The sequence below is a fragment of the Biomphalaria glabrata genome, chromosome 10 (assembly GCF_947242115.1).
Source record: "Biomphalaria glabrata chromosome 10, xgBioGlab47.1, whole genome shotgun sequence".
In the NCBI taxonomy this organism is placed as follows: Eukaryota; Metazoa; Mollusca; class Gastropoda; family Planorbidae; genus Biomphalaria; species Biomphalaria glabrata.
Genome location: NC_074720.1, coordinates 16,024,949 through 16,042,089, shown reverse-complemented (window position 1 = coordinate 16,042,089; position 17,141 = coordinate 16,024,949). Strand labels below are relative to the sequence as shown.

General features: G+C 33.9%; 1 protein-coding gene across 2 annotated transcripts; it reads right to left on the bottom strand.

The window, feature by feature from the left end:
* Window positions 1-234: 234 nt before the first annotated feature.
* On the bottom strand, window positions 235-17,115 carry LOC106067913 (mediator of RNA polymerase II transcription subunit 18-like). Of its 2 annotated transcripts, none has more exons than XM_056045163.1 (7): window positions 16,927-17,115; window positions 5,138-5,252; window positions 4,531-4,615; window positions 3,568-3,690; window positions 3,132-3,210; window positions 1,205-1,344; window positions 235-394 (listed from the first exon to the last, which is right to left on the bottom strand). In XM_056045163.1, the coding sequence occupies exons 1-7, from the start codon at window positions 16,990-16,992 to the stop codon at window positions 349-351; spliced, it is 654 nt and encodes a 217-aa protein (XP_055901138.1). In that variant the 5' UTR covers window positions 16,993-17,115; the 3' UTR covers window positions 235-348. The 2 variants fall into 2 exon arrangements, with proteins under 2 accessions (XP_055901138.1, XP_055901139.1); XM_056045164.1 differs by having other exon boundaries at window positions 4,531-4,606.
* Window positions 17,116-17,141: the final 26 nt, after the last annotated feature.

Below are 17,141 nucleotides of genomic sequence, written 5' to 3'. Positions count from 1 at the left end.
GTTTGTTTATTTGAATCAATTCAATCATCTTTAAACTAATATGTTTGATGAGATTGGGTTGAATTATTGAAATATATTAACAGAGTAATAACTATCAGTTTCTGGATTTCGTCCCCATCAAATGAAAAATTTTTTTAATTACTTTTTCAACTCAGTATTCCAGGAACAGTGTTGGTGTAAGAGTTAAACTTTTCAAATATTTTCATTAGATTTAAATACAACAGTCTGAACAGATTAAATATTGCAAACATTTATTAACCAGAAAAAGATCATTACACATGACATATGTACAAAAAATGAATTTTTACAGTGATTTATGATAAAATAATGTATATCAAAGTTTGCAGGTCAGTTGTGAAGTCTCCGGTGGTCAAACTTTTCAAGCACAACAAGACTGCAGTAAGTTAAAGAATAATAAAGTTCAAATGTTAAAATGTTTCTAAAAATCTTACCAAACTACTGTGAGCAACTGAATAATTGAACTAGGCAACAGAAAAATGTACTCAAATGATAATTACCAACATTTCATTAACTTTTGATAACTCTGAATTTAATTTAGAAAATGTGACTCTCATTGGGAGGAATGGAAAATTCTCATATTTTATAGTTAATAAGAAAGTTTGGCTAAAGGGTTAGGTTGTTGTTTCAGGTGCATTAATGAAATAAAAATGTAAGCTTGCATTTGCCTTCATAAGTTTCTCCAAGAATACTAAATAATATTAATTATACCATTGTGATGACTAAAACTTTATAAAACTATTTTTGTAATGGTCATCTCATAGTCAAGAAAAATGTTTAATTGCTAAATATAAATAACACATTAATCCTATATAAATACACAATAACATGCCAGCCACATTAGTGCTAGGTTCAAACCCCGCCATTCACACCCATCTTGCAAGAGATTTGAGCTAGGACTTGCAAGAGGTTTGAGCTAGGACTTGCAAGAGGTTTGAGCTAGGACTTGCAAGAGGTTTGAGATAGGACTTGCAAGAGGTTTGAGCCAGGATGTAATAATTTACATTTCTGAAGGAACATCTGACAAACAAAAGAAAGGGAAAAGGCAGAAAACAAAAGTCTCAGTTGCATCCATCAGCCTGTTAAGTCAGATAAGAAGAGCTTAATGTGTTACAGATTCATCATCAATTTTGAAATCTTTTAGGTACGATAACATATACAACTATATTTCAAAAAAAAAAGATACGGTTTCAGCTGCTCAGCAAAATTTTTCATATCTTCTCCAATCTGTTCCTGTCCCAAAGGAGCCACAACACTCAGTTCAACAAGGTGAGACATGCTGAGTGGTTCCCAGTTGCTGCTATCAGTTTTACCAGGCTGAAGAAGCTGAGAATACAATGTGTGTACATTAGTTCAGCCAAGTCCAAAGTCAAGTCACTGAATTAATATTGCACCTTTTATCAAACCTCTGCTGCCTATGCTATAGCCAAACATGGGATATGCTTCTGAAGTCAACCCTGATGAAAAATCCCCAGGCATTCATCTCATTTCCATGAGATGATCCATAGTGGCTTCACGACTAAAGGAGTCCATAGCCTAAGCTTACAGTGATTTCAAGAATCCATGTGTAGCGAAACAACCCCTTTTTTTTTTATTATCTGACACTTAATTAAAGTACAGGAAATTCTCCTATTAAATTTTATATTAGATCATTAAATACAAAGCTGCAATATATAACTTGGTATATAGTGCATTTTATATCTGGGTTTAGCACAAATTTATAGCATGCTCAGTGCTCTATGTTCCAGTCACTTTTGTGGACCAGTAAGGGTATTGGGAGGGGGGGGGGGGGTTTCCGGGAGAAGGTTTCTGTGCTGACTTTTCAAAAGCAATAAAAAAAAAAATTGCTCGAGTCTGAATTCTAGCTCGAGCATCCATGAAGGAAGGCTGACATGTTTTTCCACTATATCTATGCTATTCAAGCACTAATAAAAATAGAAGGTTTTATTAGTCTGTTATTAGTTTTACATTTTTAGCAAAAGACCTAATTCTGTACATTAGTCAATATAAAACTAAATTAATTAACTATGATTAATTGGTTAACTAATTGCTTGATTTTTTTTATTGATTCATGTGTGACAATGACTAATTGTGCAGAGTTTCAACTTGATCCGAGAATGGGAAGAAGGAGAAATAACATGTACAAGATTTTGACCAGACAGACTGATGGAGTTGATATAAGCTCAGTAAAAAAAACAAAACAACAACAGCATTAACATCCATGTCTTTAATTCTTTACCTTCTACAGCAGCCCCCCTCACCTCCCTAGTTCTCCCCCAGACCCACAAACTTTAAAAATTATATTATTTTCAACCAGCAGTTTAGTCTACAATGATTGACACTAGATCTAGAACAACATCCTAGTTAGTTTGAAAGAAGAGCTGCCCAGTAGATGCAATGGTACAAAAATAATATATTTCATAAAAAGTAATATTTAAAAAATTAATTATCTATATGTGGAAAACATTTATTATGAGGGGATATATTTAACCAAGTGATTTTTTTAAGTTAGATTTTTGGTAAAAAAAAAAGTTTTAATTATGTTAAAGGTGAAAAAAAGGATAAAAACCATGGTCAACCTTTCAATATCTGAAGCAGAGTGAGAATCTAAATTTAGCCCTACTATTACCAAACAAGGCTTGTAACAAGAGTTTGTTCTCCATACTCTATTATAACAAAAAAAAAATCTGGATTTGTGCTATGTGTTATGTGATTTGAATGTGACATTTATTGACGTCACTGATAGTGGGTTTTCTTTATCTATGAATTATTTTAATCAGTTGGTATAATGACTTTTAGGTACCATCTATTAGTGACAGAAACTTTCCTTTTATTCTACATTAAAGATTTTTCAATTGTTGACAGCCACAAACTTAGTCTTTCACTTGTAGTTTTTGTACTGTGTTTAGCCTTCTAATCCCGCCCTAAACAAAACACTCAAACATCTCTTGAGTAATTCAATTCTAAAAAAGACAGACACATTTTAAAAGTGGCACTTTACACATGATTGGGCAGCAAAGATGATTAAAAAAAAACAACACATAAGTCTTATCAAAGTCTTAAAAAAACAGCTCTGCTGATGTTTAAAAAAAAACAAGAATGCTTCAACTTACCCTGAATATTTTATAAACAGTAACCTTCATTCGACCTTTATGAAAAAAGTAGCCTTTCATAACACAGTCGTAATCCAATCTAAAAGAAAAAGTAACAAAAACATTTACTTTAATACAGTGATTAAAACCTGAACAAGCCTGTCAAAATCTGATCATTCATTTTAAGCCCTTAAATATTTTTAAGTTCGAACATTAGTGATCAAAGTTATCAATTATTTTCTTCTTCCATTAAAAGAAAATGTTGACACTAACAATAGGAAACAATTTTTAAAAACTTTAAAATCCGTTCTAATCAAATTTTTTAAAAATAAATTCCAATTAGCACGACAAAATAATAATAAAAAGAGATTTTTAAAAATGTAATTCAATCAGTAAATGTCACATAAATCTATAGTCTGGCAAAATGGTAATAATAATAATGATAATAAAAACTCACTTGAAGCCCATTTCTTGCAAGAACTCTCTAACATTACTGGAACAGGCCACATCAAGACATGCTCTTACTAATGTTGGTCTGGCTCTATCACCAAGTTCAGCCTGACCTATGTAACGAATATGACTGGGGGATACCAAAGAAACATTTATTACCAAACTTTTAAAAAGTGACCAAAAGATATGATTTTAAAACATAAGTAAATATAATGACAATAAAAAGAAAATAATTCCTACTTGTTCAAATACATTAGTTTACTAAATATTAATATTTTGGTTTTCACAATTTCATAACAAATTCTAATTTCTAGAGATAAATGATACAACACCAGTGGCTAAATAGAAAGGGATTCTTTTCCTGCATTTTCAATTTTCCTTTTCATAAGGTGTCTCTATGTATTATAACTATTCTCACTTAACAGGAAACCAATTCATACAAAATACTATACAACATGTTCCCCTTTCAGACCTTGTGGTCTATAGGGCAAATGATGTAATCTGTTTCTGTGGCTTATGGTCAATGAAGGTGTCATGCATACTTTGGAGAGATAAATAAAAGAAAGAATGTATCTTTCCATTGGAGGGGGGGGGGGTCATATGCAAAAGGCATATTAGGCTTTAACACTAAAAAAAATAAAAAATGTTGAATTAAAATTAATTCCATACTTAATGAAGTGATCTCTCTGAAATGAAATGTGTTCCATGGCAGCATGAGAGTTTATGTGAGACATTTCAACTTAACAGGATAATTAAAACTAATCAAAATTAATGTTAAATTTTTTATTATGATGAGTTAATATTAGGAATTTTTTTTAAATGGGAATTATAATCTAATTTAGAGGAAACAATTCATGCACTTTCTAAAACTTAGAATTTAAGCCATTCATGTCAACTATAAAACTAAGGGTAAAATGTTCATAGATCCTTTGAAAACTGAGAAGAAAAAAACATCTATAAATAAACATACTCAGGAGCTTCTGGGTCATCAAGTGCATGTCTGACACGAAATGATACAGCCTGACTCTGTTGGACAGCAGAACTTTCTAGAAAACCAAAGAAATAAAAAAAGCAGCAAACAAACAAATAGCCACAATAAGCTAAGAGATTGTACAGTAAGGACAAAACTAACTTTTAATTTTTGTTTACCAGTGTGAAAATTCAAATGCACAAAAAATAAACACAGGTTAATTAAATTAATTTTTTCAACTCATCAAGATGTTCTATTTAAAAGAATTGAAAATTCCCACTTCCTAAACCATCCAGGGTTTGCAGGTTTTGAATTTCAATTGTATATCAGTCAATGCAGTACTTAGCTCTTTCAACAAAAACATTCATTTACTGTAGAAACAGCTGTCCTTTTTAGTATCATTCATTGTTTTCAATTAAAGTTATTGATTGATTGCTATGTCCTAGTTCTAATCTTCATTTAATAAACTGTACTGTCTCTATGCTCATGGTTACAAATAAACATTGGAGAAAGAAATGGCCATGGAGAATGTACATAAACTACAAACCATTTATAAGAGTTCTACCTTTCTTGACTAGTCCTACAAACTTCAAAGTGAAACACTTACTTAACACATAAACTGCTTCATAATCAGCAAAAGTTTCAAAGTTACTTTCAGCATTGTCACAAAGTCCCCTTAACCGGTGCAGCAAAACATCTCTGTTGGCATCAAGAATACTAGCCTACAGAGTTGGAAGAAAGAAGAGAAAAATGAATCTATCCAGCAGAGTTGAACAAAATAAAATAGGAATCTTATTCTGCAACTAAAGGACTATAAAAATAGCTGTGTTTCTTTGAATTACCACTCATAGTCAAGATTTTATTTTAAAATAAAGTAGGTCACTTCATGCTCCTATACTAAATGCAGTTTTTGTGCTTTCTCCTGTAGCGCACAGTAAACACCACTATGTTATTGCTAATAAATTATATCTGTATTAATTAAAAATTATTTAGATTGTATTAAAAGAAGTAGATTCACTTCTGCATTATGTATTTATAGTATATTGCCTGCCCCTGCCTGCCTGGCCCCCCCCCTCTCTCTCTCTCTCACATGAAAATACAAAAGAAGATCCATTGATTTCATTATATAATAAAATTAACCTTAAATTTTGTGTTTCAAAAGCATTTTTTACATAAATTAGTTCCTTATATCTGTGACTACAGATTTCCTGACGAACATTCTTTCATTAGACAATACCGTAATGAATCGCATACTAAATATTAATTCGTTTAATTGTTTACTTTATAATCCCATCCCTAGATCTAAAACTTTAATTCAACTCTAAGATGATAAAACTTCTCTTCGCACAGATAGTTTTATACTTTAACACAAAAACATATTAATTAAAGTCCATTCATTTCATATTTTGATCAAATAAACATTCAAATTTGGTTTTCTAAAGCTATATTCGTTTACGAAAGATGCGAAGCCGAGTTGAGATAGGCCTAGATCTATATTCATTTATGAATCGCGTACTAAAAATTATTTCGTTTAATTGTTCACTTTATAATCCCATTCATTGAACAAAGCTATTGCTCTTTTCGTTTTTAATAGATAAGAATGTATCGGCTTCGGGTAAACCCATTTTCGCAAAACTAATTTTATTTTCGTAGCGAAAGAGAAATAACGTGAAAGGATCATTAGCTACGTTTAACATACATCTAAATCCAATCCACTAGATTATTCAAAAGCATTTTTTACATAAATTAGTTCCTGATATCTGTGACTACAGATTTCCTAGCGAACATTCTTTCATTAGACATTACCAAATGGTTACAAATTAACACATCTCTCTACTGAGTCTATTCCTACGCCTAGGTCTAAAACTCTTATTGAACTCTAAGATGATAAAACTTCTTTTCGCAAAGATAGTTTTATGCTTTAACACATAAACATACTAATTATTGTCCATTCATTTGATATTTTAATCAATTTAACATTCAAATTTATTTTTCTAAAGCATTTTTAATACATTCGTTCGCTGTTCGCTAAAGTTGCGTAGCCGAGTTGAGATAGGCCTATATTCATTCATGAAAAAAAGTTCACGAATGCGCAGCACAGAATGAACTCTATAAAAGCCAATTTTTAACTCTAGATTAATGTAGATTTAGATCTATGTCTACCTTAAGATCTACTTTATACTTTATACACATGAACATACAAAATTTAGTCTATTCATCTCAAATTTTAATCAAATATATGTAGGCCTACAAGCAAATGTTTTAATTTGAAAAAAAAAAATGGATTTAAGCCTATTAGCTATTTTGATTTGATAGCTCCATTCACACTATTTTTACATTGACACATTCGCTTTACTTATTACATTATTATTTCGTTTAATTGTTTACAAAACACTCTCAGTGACTATATCGAAAGTAATGCGCAAATAAAGACCCGCGGGTCGCGGGTAACATATGTCTAGTATATATATATATATATATATCGTTTTTAGTTTATTTATTTATATATGCCTACCTATATAATCTATGTGTAGAAACAGAGAGAAATAATATATAAATTATAGATCTATAAATAAATTATTATAATTTAATAAACATGATATTTTCAACTGGCTACATGTATTCTCTCTCTCACTCTTTCTTTTAATTCCCATCCAAGGACCCTCTTCTTCTTTTCATAATTTGGATGTTCATTTTGCTACACCTTAACATCCCCTCCCTCCCATAGATGTTTATAATTCATTTCATGATTCTCTCCCCTTCCCTCCATGCCTGTTTAATAGGTTGTCACACTACACGCTTAGTGTATATCTCTCCTCACCGCCAGCTCACCTGGCGTGATCACCTGCAGTGGGCATGGTCTCTGGCTTCAAATTAGCAGCCCGCACTTTTTCTTTCATTCATATATTATATATTCTAGATATCTCGATCTAGGTCATGTTTATTCATTGAAAAATTCATAGATTTATTAATCCCAATAATATTTCTTATTACGATTTTGCCTTGTTTTCTACAGGAGAATGTGTTAAATTCATTATTATTCGTTGAAACACCTCCTTTTTTTTATTTTATTTAACAGCTAACAGTATAAATGTGATTGGAATGTCTTTCTAAAGATGTTTGGAAGCTTATTTTGATATATCCACCAGCCTACGATCAAACAGGCTCATAATATAGCCCTCATCCCTTATAAGGGTATGAATTGCCGGGGGAGGTTAAAACAATAGCTTTACATACATGGTTACAGAGAATCTAAAAAACTGCCCTCTGCTTTGGAAAATTGGAACAAAAATATTGGAACTTATCTAAAATTGGACATGCGCTGTCCCAAAGCTTCGTTTTTAGCTCCAAACATAAAAACAAATTAATTATAAACAAAAAAAGGGACGCATTTCTTGAAGGAGAATTCGATGAGCTGTGCTTTATATAAGAATCTACTAATATATAGATCTAGAATTTTCTAGATCTAGCTAGCTGATTATCATCATTATAAATTATGATTATCTCATCTGTATCATCTCATGATCTGTGATTGTGATTATTTATTATCAAAATCACTTAACTCAAACTCAAGATGAAGATCTAGTAGATATGTGAAAATCCGTAAGACCGGAAGTAAAAAAATGGCGTCAAATTTTGAGTTCCATTTTTCTTACTTTCTGTTCATAGGCCCTTGATAGAAATCAATTATGATTTTAAATCCATTGAAACCGTGGCTAAAATGGGTGAATATGGATACATTTTATATTGAGGAACATTTTTTTCATGTGGACTTTAAAATAAAAACTTGATTTTATTTTTACTGATACTCATTTCAGGTTACGTTTTAGAACTTGATTTTTTTTGTGCTAATAGAATATATATCTGGCCATTAATCAGTTTTATCACGATACATTGTCCACTTTAATTGTTATTGATTATAATGTTGATGCATAAATTTGCACTGCTCCCTATGGGATTTTTAATTTTAATTTTTTTTTGAAAACTAAACTATTTTAAGAATAAAATCATGCATAGGATAGTACATATGGCGGAAAACAGATTTTCTATTGAAAATGCATTTTTGAAGTTCATTATTCATTTTCTCCATATATACAACATCTGTGGTATATTTCCTTTTACTGATGGGTAGACCTATGTTGGTGGAAGCTTCATTAGCAATATTTTTTTGAAATTCGTTTTTATAAGAAATTTGTGCATTTGTGAATGACATGAAGTATGCAAAAAAAGACACACAGGATTTACTTTTGGATTTATGTGCTCCCCTTTGAAAAGGTAAGAAACATATAAACCTATATCATTACTATGAAATAATGCATGCTTACTGTTTAGAAATGATTGTTCTAAATGATAGAGAAAAAAGAAAAGAAATTAAGTTGTTAGTTTATCTTAAAAATAAAAAAAAATAGCCTCGATGCCATTTCATAATTTGTGCGGTCGTGAAACTATGCATACAATTTTATAAAAATATCATTTAAATGGTACCAATTTTAATTTCAAAACACGTTTATTTTTATTTCAGCAATCATAGTGTTTTATTTTTTATTTTTTTGGTGTATAAAAAAAATAAAGTTTTTTAAAAAACCATGTTTTTTTTAAAGCCCATCGGAAGTGTGTCGGGACAGTTTGACCTCATCAATTTTTTTCATCGTGCTTAATTTTTTATTCATTCTCGCGGAATAAGTGGAACCGACAACATCTATTAAGCCTTTTCATAGACTGAAACTATAACAGACCATTTTTTGAAATAATATCATCATCATCATCAAACTCCATTAGAGTGAGACCTTGAGAGGCTCAAATCCTCTCTTGCAAAAGCCCTGGACAGAAACCCTGCTGTCTTGCGTAGTGCATGAATGTCGCCATACAGGTCGAGAATTTTGGGTTTCCCAGACCTGTCGAGACGGAGATCAGCAAGTCTGGGGCAGTCAAACAGAATATGAGGCACGGTTTCCTCTTCTTCCCCGCAGCGAGGGCACCGTGAATCGAAATTTGGCCATAGCCGCGAGAAATATGAGCCAACAGGACAGTGGCCTGTCCTGCACTGTGCTATAATAGCTTGCTCAGGCCTGGACAGCCTCCACCACGGGGAAGTGCGGTCAGGGCGCCTCATGCGCTCCCAGACTCCACGGGCTTTTTGGGACTTGTCCCAGCACTCAAACCACTTTTCCATTTCTGTTTTTTGTATTATAGCCAGGGCTTGATGAAAGCTTACAGCCTGATCAGTGGGTGGAATTTGCCCTCCCTGGTGGGCCAAAGAGTCTGCGATTGTGTTGCCAGTCACACCTATGTGACTCGATACCCACTGCATTATTACAGGGGTGCCATAGCGTTGTTTGATGTTATGTGAAGCCATGATGACAGTGTTGATATTTGGGGGCCATGGTCCGGGGCTTTGCAAAGCATGTAGTACAGATTTTGAGTCAGTGACCACAACAATCTGTGTTGCCCTCAAATTTCCCTCGCCGAGTTGAGAGTCAATGACTTTTAAGGCTTCACAGACTGCCATGGTCTCCGCATCAAAACTGCAAACACTACCACATGGTCCAAAGATTTTGACTGTGTGAGAGCCAAGAAAGTCGATGTAGGCTCCATAGCCTGCTCTTCCAGAATCTATTGATGCCGATCCATCAGTGTATGCAAAAATAGCACTGGGCTTGAAGGTATTAATGGTCTCCAGAGCTAGGATTTGAAGGTCGTTAGATGAACGGCTTTGCTGAGTGGCATTGGGGTCTACTAATTTCAAGCGTATGTCTGGGGTTGTTGGGCGACACCAAGGGGGAAGGGGATGAAAGCGTTGAATGTTTTGTCGGTTGGTGGAGAGGCCAGCTTCATCAGATAGTCTAGTGGCATGATGCATAAAAGACTGCATCTGGATACGTCTTCTGCATCTCCAACCATCCACTAGTTTTCTAGCTGGGAGGTATTCATCCAGCCTTTTATACCGCTCATAGCAGGTCAGTACTGACCTTTCCCTCCTAAGGGTTAGTGGAGCTATATTAGCCATTATTTCAGCCGCATTCACTGGACTTGTCCTAAAGGTTCCACAGACAAATCTTAGTGCTTGGGACTGTATTTTATCAAGTTGTTCAAGAGCAGTCCTAGAGCCATAAATTTGCACAGGTAGGCTGTAGTCTTTCTGTGATCGGACTGCTCCTAAATACAGGGATCGGAGCATGTCTGCTCGGGCTCCCCACTTCGTGGATGCCAGCTTCCGCACAATGCAAAGTTTCCCTGAGGCCTTTCTTACAACATCCTGGATGTGCTCACACATTTTTAGTTTGCAATCTAAAGTTACACCAAGGTACTTGGGTAGCTTTTCCATGCTGAGAGCCACTCCATTGAGGGAGAGCTGGAAAGGTTGCCCGAGAATGCCAGTCCCGAGCGTGAACAGAGAATAGACCGTCTTGGAGGTGTTTATTTCTAGCCTCCATTTTTGTGTGTATGAGCAGAGCGTATGGAGGTCCTCCTGTAGCATTTTTTGTATAGAGGATGCGCTCCTTCCGGATTTCCAAAGGACAATATCATCAGCATATAGCAGCTTTTGGCATTTTAGCTGAGCCGGTAGGTCATTCATGGTTCATACAGCTTAAGTAAAATTAAATTCCAGACATTTTCCAGACTTTTTCCAGACTTTCAAAAAAAATTTCCAGACTCAAAAAATTCATCAAATCGTACCAATTTTTAAAAAGACAAATAATATATGATTAAATAAAAAACATTTTCTTTACTTACATAAAGAGATTAATATATACATATATACAGATGATGAAAAACTCAACAGTCTAAAAGCTCCTGGAGCTTTGACTGTATTGTTCTTTCTAGAACAACCAGTTCAGCTGACTTGACTTTAGCCTCGTGGCGCATGTCATTAGATTTCGACAAAAGCTTAAAATTTTGTTTAGCTTCTGCCTCATCTGCATATTTGTCAGCCGATGACCTTAAAAATTTTTCTTCTTCCATGAGCTTTTTCCGTTTTGCTTTCAAGTCTGACAGCTCATCATCATGTCTTTTTCTTTTCAAACTTTTGGCCATCTCAGCTTTTTTAGTCTTTTGTTTTTCCAAATATTGATTATAGTTCTGACGTCCAGAGGCAGCAGCTGTCAGTAAAGGTTTGGTAATGGCTACATCTAACACACCACCATTTACTTTTAAAAAGTCACATATTCTTCTCTGTGCAATTAAAGTTTCCTCATGCATATTTTCAATCATGACTTCTTTGTTATAAGAAAATCCTCTTTCAACAGTCGCCTGGCCATGAGATAACAAAAGTAAGGGTCTCAAAACATCCCAGAGAGCTGTATCAAGTGGTTTAAAATTGTTGTATAAAAAATCATCCAAACGCTCTGTTGCTGGGTGAAACAATTCAAACTTTGGTTTCACATTGTTTTCTTCCAAAGCTTCCAGGCATTTGACAAATTTGTTGTAAATCTGGTCACATTCATTTAAAGAAATCCTTCCTGAATCTCCCAGAATTATTAACAAATCCCTAAATCGGGAAGCTGCTAGTTGGGGAGATGATGCCATCAATGATGGATTCAGACAGGACAGTTTCTGTACTAAACGAATCATAACTGGTGACTTGTCTAGTAATTTAGCCACCAGACTTGAAATAAATTGCCTGCACTCATTTTTTAGAGTCATTATTTGCAGATCTGTTGCCTTAATCTTCTGCAACACCTTAGACGAAGCAATTCCTATCTCAATTTTTGAATATGCCAAAAAGATGTCCTTACTTTTAAGATCAAGAGCAATAAGATCACGTGGACTTTTTAATTTGCTCAGTGTTTCAGCCTGAAGTATCCTTCTTAGCAAAGATTTAATTGTGGTGAACAAATCTTCAGCAATGAATGGCATCATAGGTGAATCCGTCTGATATTTAGTCAGAAAAGGCTGGAGTTCTTGTGCAATGGACAAAAAAATTTGAGCCTTGGCTTCTAGCAGAGCATCAGCAGCAAAGTCCACAAGATTTTTGTATGACTTACATGTGGGTTCTTTAGATTTATCACCCTTTATTTTGTTTAAGAACACTTTCACTGCTGGCCATATTTGTAGAGCTCTCTGAATAGTAGGAACATTTTCCAGCCATCTGTGTCCACAAAATCTCAAAGCAAATGTACTTGTCCCTGTAAGATTAATAAAATCTTCCCGTCTAGCTGGACTGTCTTTAAACAACCAGTGTAATGCTGACAGCCAGGATCCAATATCCCAGGATGTGGCAGAATGGCCTGCTTTAAATGAGTTGTGGACAATGTGGAGTCCACAAGATCCCACATTCAAAAGTTTTACAGAAGACTCTTGCATAAGCTCTGCCTGAAAGATGTCAAAAACTTTCCAGTTGACGTTTGGACCATCCATGGAAAGCTGTAGCAGTCCACCTCTATTAAAGAATCTGCTAGATTCTCTTAATTTATCTAGGAGGTCATCAGCCCTTGAATGGCCTAGAAAATATGACATGTGGTATCTTGTTGTTATACTACTGCCATTCCAATAATGCACATGAACATCTAGATGCTTTGATTGTAGTGGGCCATTTAGTGTCTCATCAAACAAAAGCACATAATCTTTTTCAGAGAGGACAGCCTTTCATTGTAATTCAGCCAAGTATGGGGATATGCCAAACGTTGACATATATGCTGCCTTCCTTTCTGAGCAGGAAAAACCAGAAGCAATAGCTGAGTCAGGAAACATTTTTTTGTACAGATCTGAACTACTGTTGCTACTGTTAAAAGAATGGTGCTTTTCCACCAAGTTCAAACAGTGAAGCACTTCAGCAGTCAAAACACTATCTCCAGTAGCAAGGAGTGTTTTTTTAGAAGATGAAGTTGTAGGTGAGTTGGCTAAAGAAGATGGTTCAGTAGATGCATGCGAGGATGTTGATTTTCTGAAACGAGGAAAAAAAAAAAAAAGTAAATACAAGCTAAATTTTTAAAAAGTAAATTTATACACATCTTGGTTATATTATTGAATTTAGAAACTACCAGATCTATTCAAGTTCCAAAATTTAGATGAATAAATAATAAGAATCATTACCCTTTTTTTTTTCATAATCTCACTACAATCACAATGTGACTACAGTCATAGAATAATACTCTTTTAAGTTTACTAAACTACATTCTAGATCAGAAGATCTAATATATCTACTAGATCTAGGATAGATCTATAGCTTTTCTAGAGATCTATTTGAGTTCTTAGAATGTCTTAGATGAAATGACTAGGTCTAGATCTAGAATAAAATAAATCTATAATAAATTTTAATGTTAGATTTAGACGTGACCTAGACTTTTAATTAATCCAAGTCTAATAAGTAATATAGATCTAGATCCACAACTTAAACTAGGTTAAATCTAGATCTATATGTTACAATATGTAACATTAGTATTAGTACATAGATCTAGAATCTATCTAGATATAGATCTACCATCTACTAACATAGATTCTAATCGTCTAATCCAATTGTAAATAAATATATAGATCTAGATCTAATATTATATATAGCTCTAGTAACTCTAGTTGATAAAAAATACTCACCTAAATGTAGTAAAATAGTCAACCATCACAGGTATCTTTCCTTCCTCAACCTTCTGAATACGATCAACTTCTCGTTTGTGGTTTAGACCTTTTGCATGGCTTTTTAAAGCATGTTCACCCATATTAGAAACATCAAAGGTTGTTTTACAAATACGGCATACAGCATTGCAAACATTTTTAGGATCACTTTGTAACCATAGTTTATATTCTATTTTTTCAAGCCACTGATTCGAAAAATAACATTTTCCCATTTTCACACAAGTCACAGAAAAAACAAAATAGGCCGTGTCTAGAGTCACGATATATGTTATCAACCGCCAGACTGACAAGACAATGCAGGAATCATCAATGATACGGATTCAAATAAACGGATGTTTTAGTAGATCTAGTCATGCGCAGAACGCGCCTTTCCGCCGGATGCATTACTACATTTAAATATGGATTTCTAGGCTAGCCGCTATCATTATAAAACGAAACCGAGACTTTTTTTTTTTGCGAGAAATATTTTTTCTTTTTTTTTTTAATTCCAGACTTTTTCCAGACATTTTTGTTCAGTCGGAGTGAAAAGTACTGATTTTCCAGACTTTTTTCAGACTGAAATTCATTTTTTAAAATTCCAGACTTTTTCCAGACTTTCCAGACCGCGTACGAACCCTGGTCATTTATGAAGGCCGTGAAAAGGGGGCATGACAGGACGGAGCCCTGGGGGAGGCCGTGCTCGAGGGTCATTTCCCCTGAGACTTCTCCGTACATCCTTGTTCTTATTGTACGCTCTTGTAGGAAGTCTCTAATCCAGTAATATATCCGTCCCCGCACCCCCACGGCTCTTATCTTATGAAGCAAACCAGGCCGCCATACTTTATCATATGCCTGTTTTAAGTCAAAGAAGACTGCGTATGTGCTTTCGGTCCTTTGGAATCCATCTGCTACGCTCTGCACAAAGATGTTGACTTGGTCTATAGCGGACATTCCAGCCCTGAAACCAGCCTGTTCTGGAGCTATAAGACGGGCACTCTCAAGGTACCAAACCAGACGCTCATTTACCATTTTTTCAGCCATCTTTCCCACACAAGATGTGAGTGAGATGGGCCTGTAGCCCTCAGCAGTGGAAGCATCTTTTCCCTTTTTTGGTATAGGAATAATGGTGGCACGTTTCCAGGCCATCTGCCCAGGTTCTATTTACGAATGCCAAGAGCAATAATATCAACTGCTTAGGTAAATATTTTACATTTCACTACGAGTGTCGTTTGTTCTCATTTCAAATAACATCATGACTCGGGAAATGCGTCCTTTTTTTTTTTGCGCTGCCAGCGTGCGATGGAAATAAACATGCGCGGATCTAGACTAGGATAAAGATTTTAGATCTGGATCTTTGTTTAAATATAATTCATAGTAATTTGTTATAGACTTAGATCTACATCTTAACGTGAAAAGGTCTAGAGATCTAAATATAGTCACTTCTAGTTCTAGTAGTAGTACTAGTCGTAGCTAAGACTAAGTAGTAGATAGTGAAGTAGCGATGTACACACGCGTGGATCAGACTAGATCTAGATCCAGTCTAGTCTCTAGACTAAATGTAGATCTAAAATTGTATATATCTGTGTCTAAATATAATAAAATATAATTCATAATAACTTATAGATTTAGGAAATCTGAGATGATTTAGAGCTAAATCTAGTCATTTCTAGTAGATAGTCAAGTAGCGATGTACACACGCGTGGATCAGACTAGATCTAGATGTAGTCTAGTCTAAATATAATTCATAGTAACTTATAGAATTAGGACTAGAGTCTATATCAGTAGATTTTAACGTGGAAAAATTCTTAGATGATTTAGATCTAAATCAAGTCATTTATAGTAGATTTAAGTAGATAGTCAAGTAGCGATGTACACGGGCCACACGCTTGGATCAAGACCCTAGCCTAAGTCTAAATTCTAAATATATCTCTACGTCTAAATATTATTCATAGGCTTAAAACTAGATTTTAACATTGAAAAAATATGAGATCTAATTTATTCTAAATCTAGTAGTCATTTCTAGATCTAGTAACTGCGATGTACACGTGTAGATCTAGAATCTTGTCTAAGTCTAAATGTAGATTAAATCTAAGATTTTATATCTAAATATAATTCATAGGAGCTTATAAACTTAGTAGGGCTTAATTAGATCTCTAAATCTAGAATTCTAGATCTACATCTTAAACTACTTTAAAAAAGTGGAAAAAATCTAGATCTAGTCAATTATACTAAAGAGAAGAGATTCAAGTAGGTAGGATACTTGGTAGTTCTATCTAGATGATAGAGCTAGAATCTAGATATATCGGCAAAAACACTATTTTTTTTCCTATTAAAGATCTAAATCTAGGCATAAATCTAATAGATTTCTAGATCTAGAAAGATTAAATAATTTTTAAAAACTATTAGCTGCGTAAGATAGAGACTAAATATAGATCTACTTATGGTTTATGGACATAGTTAAAAATAACAACAAACACATAGAATCTATAAATAGCGATTATGTATAGGTCTAAATAGATTTTAAAGAGTCTCGCTGGCTGAGCGAGCTAGACGCTCTCATCTTCATTGTTCCATGTCAACCACAATGGCAATGTTAGGTCAAAACACCACAAAAAAAATCATAACTTTCTAACTGTTTAACCTACATTCATAATTTATACACCATTGGAAAGTTCTTTCAATGTATTTTAATGATGTACTAACGAAAAATTGTTTTTTCAAAGATATTTCACATCCCTACATATATATAGATTTTTATAGATCTAGATCTAGTAGATCTAATTAAATCTAATTATTATATAATTTATATATTATAATTTATATAATCATCAGTAAGTTAAGTATCACCTGTAGTAAATATTCCTGTTGCGGAGCTATATTTTTCAAAGACGGTGCAAGGGAGGTAGTTTCCATGATCACAAGAGTTATAATATTGCGATCACTTTATAATTGAATCTGTAACTTCAAAGCTAGATCTATCATTATTTCATAGACTGCTGCAGTAGCATTGTCTTTATCATGAAACGAAATTTCGTTTCAAATGTTTCTAAGAATTAGTTTTA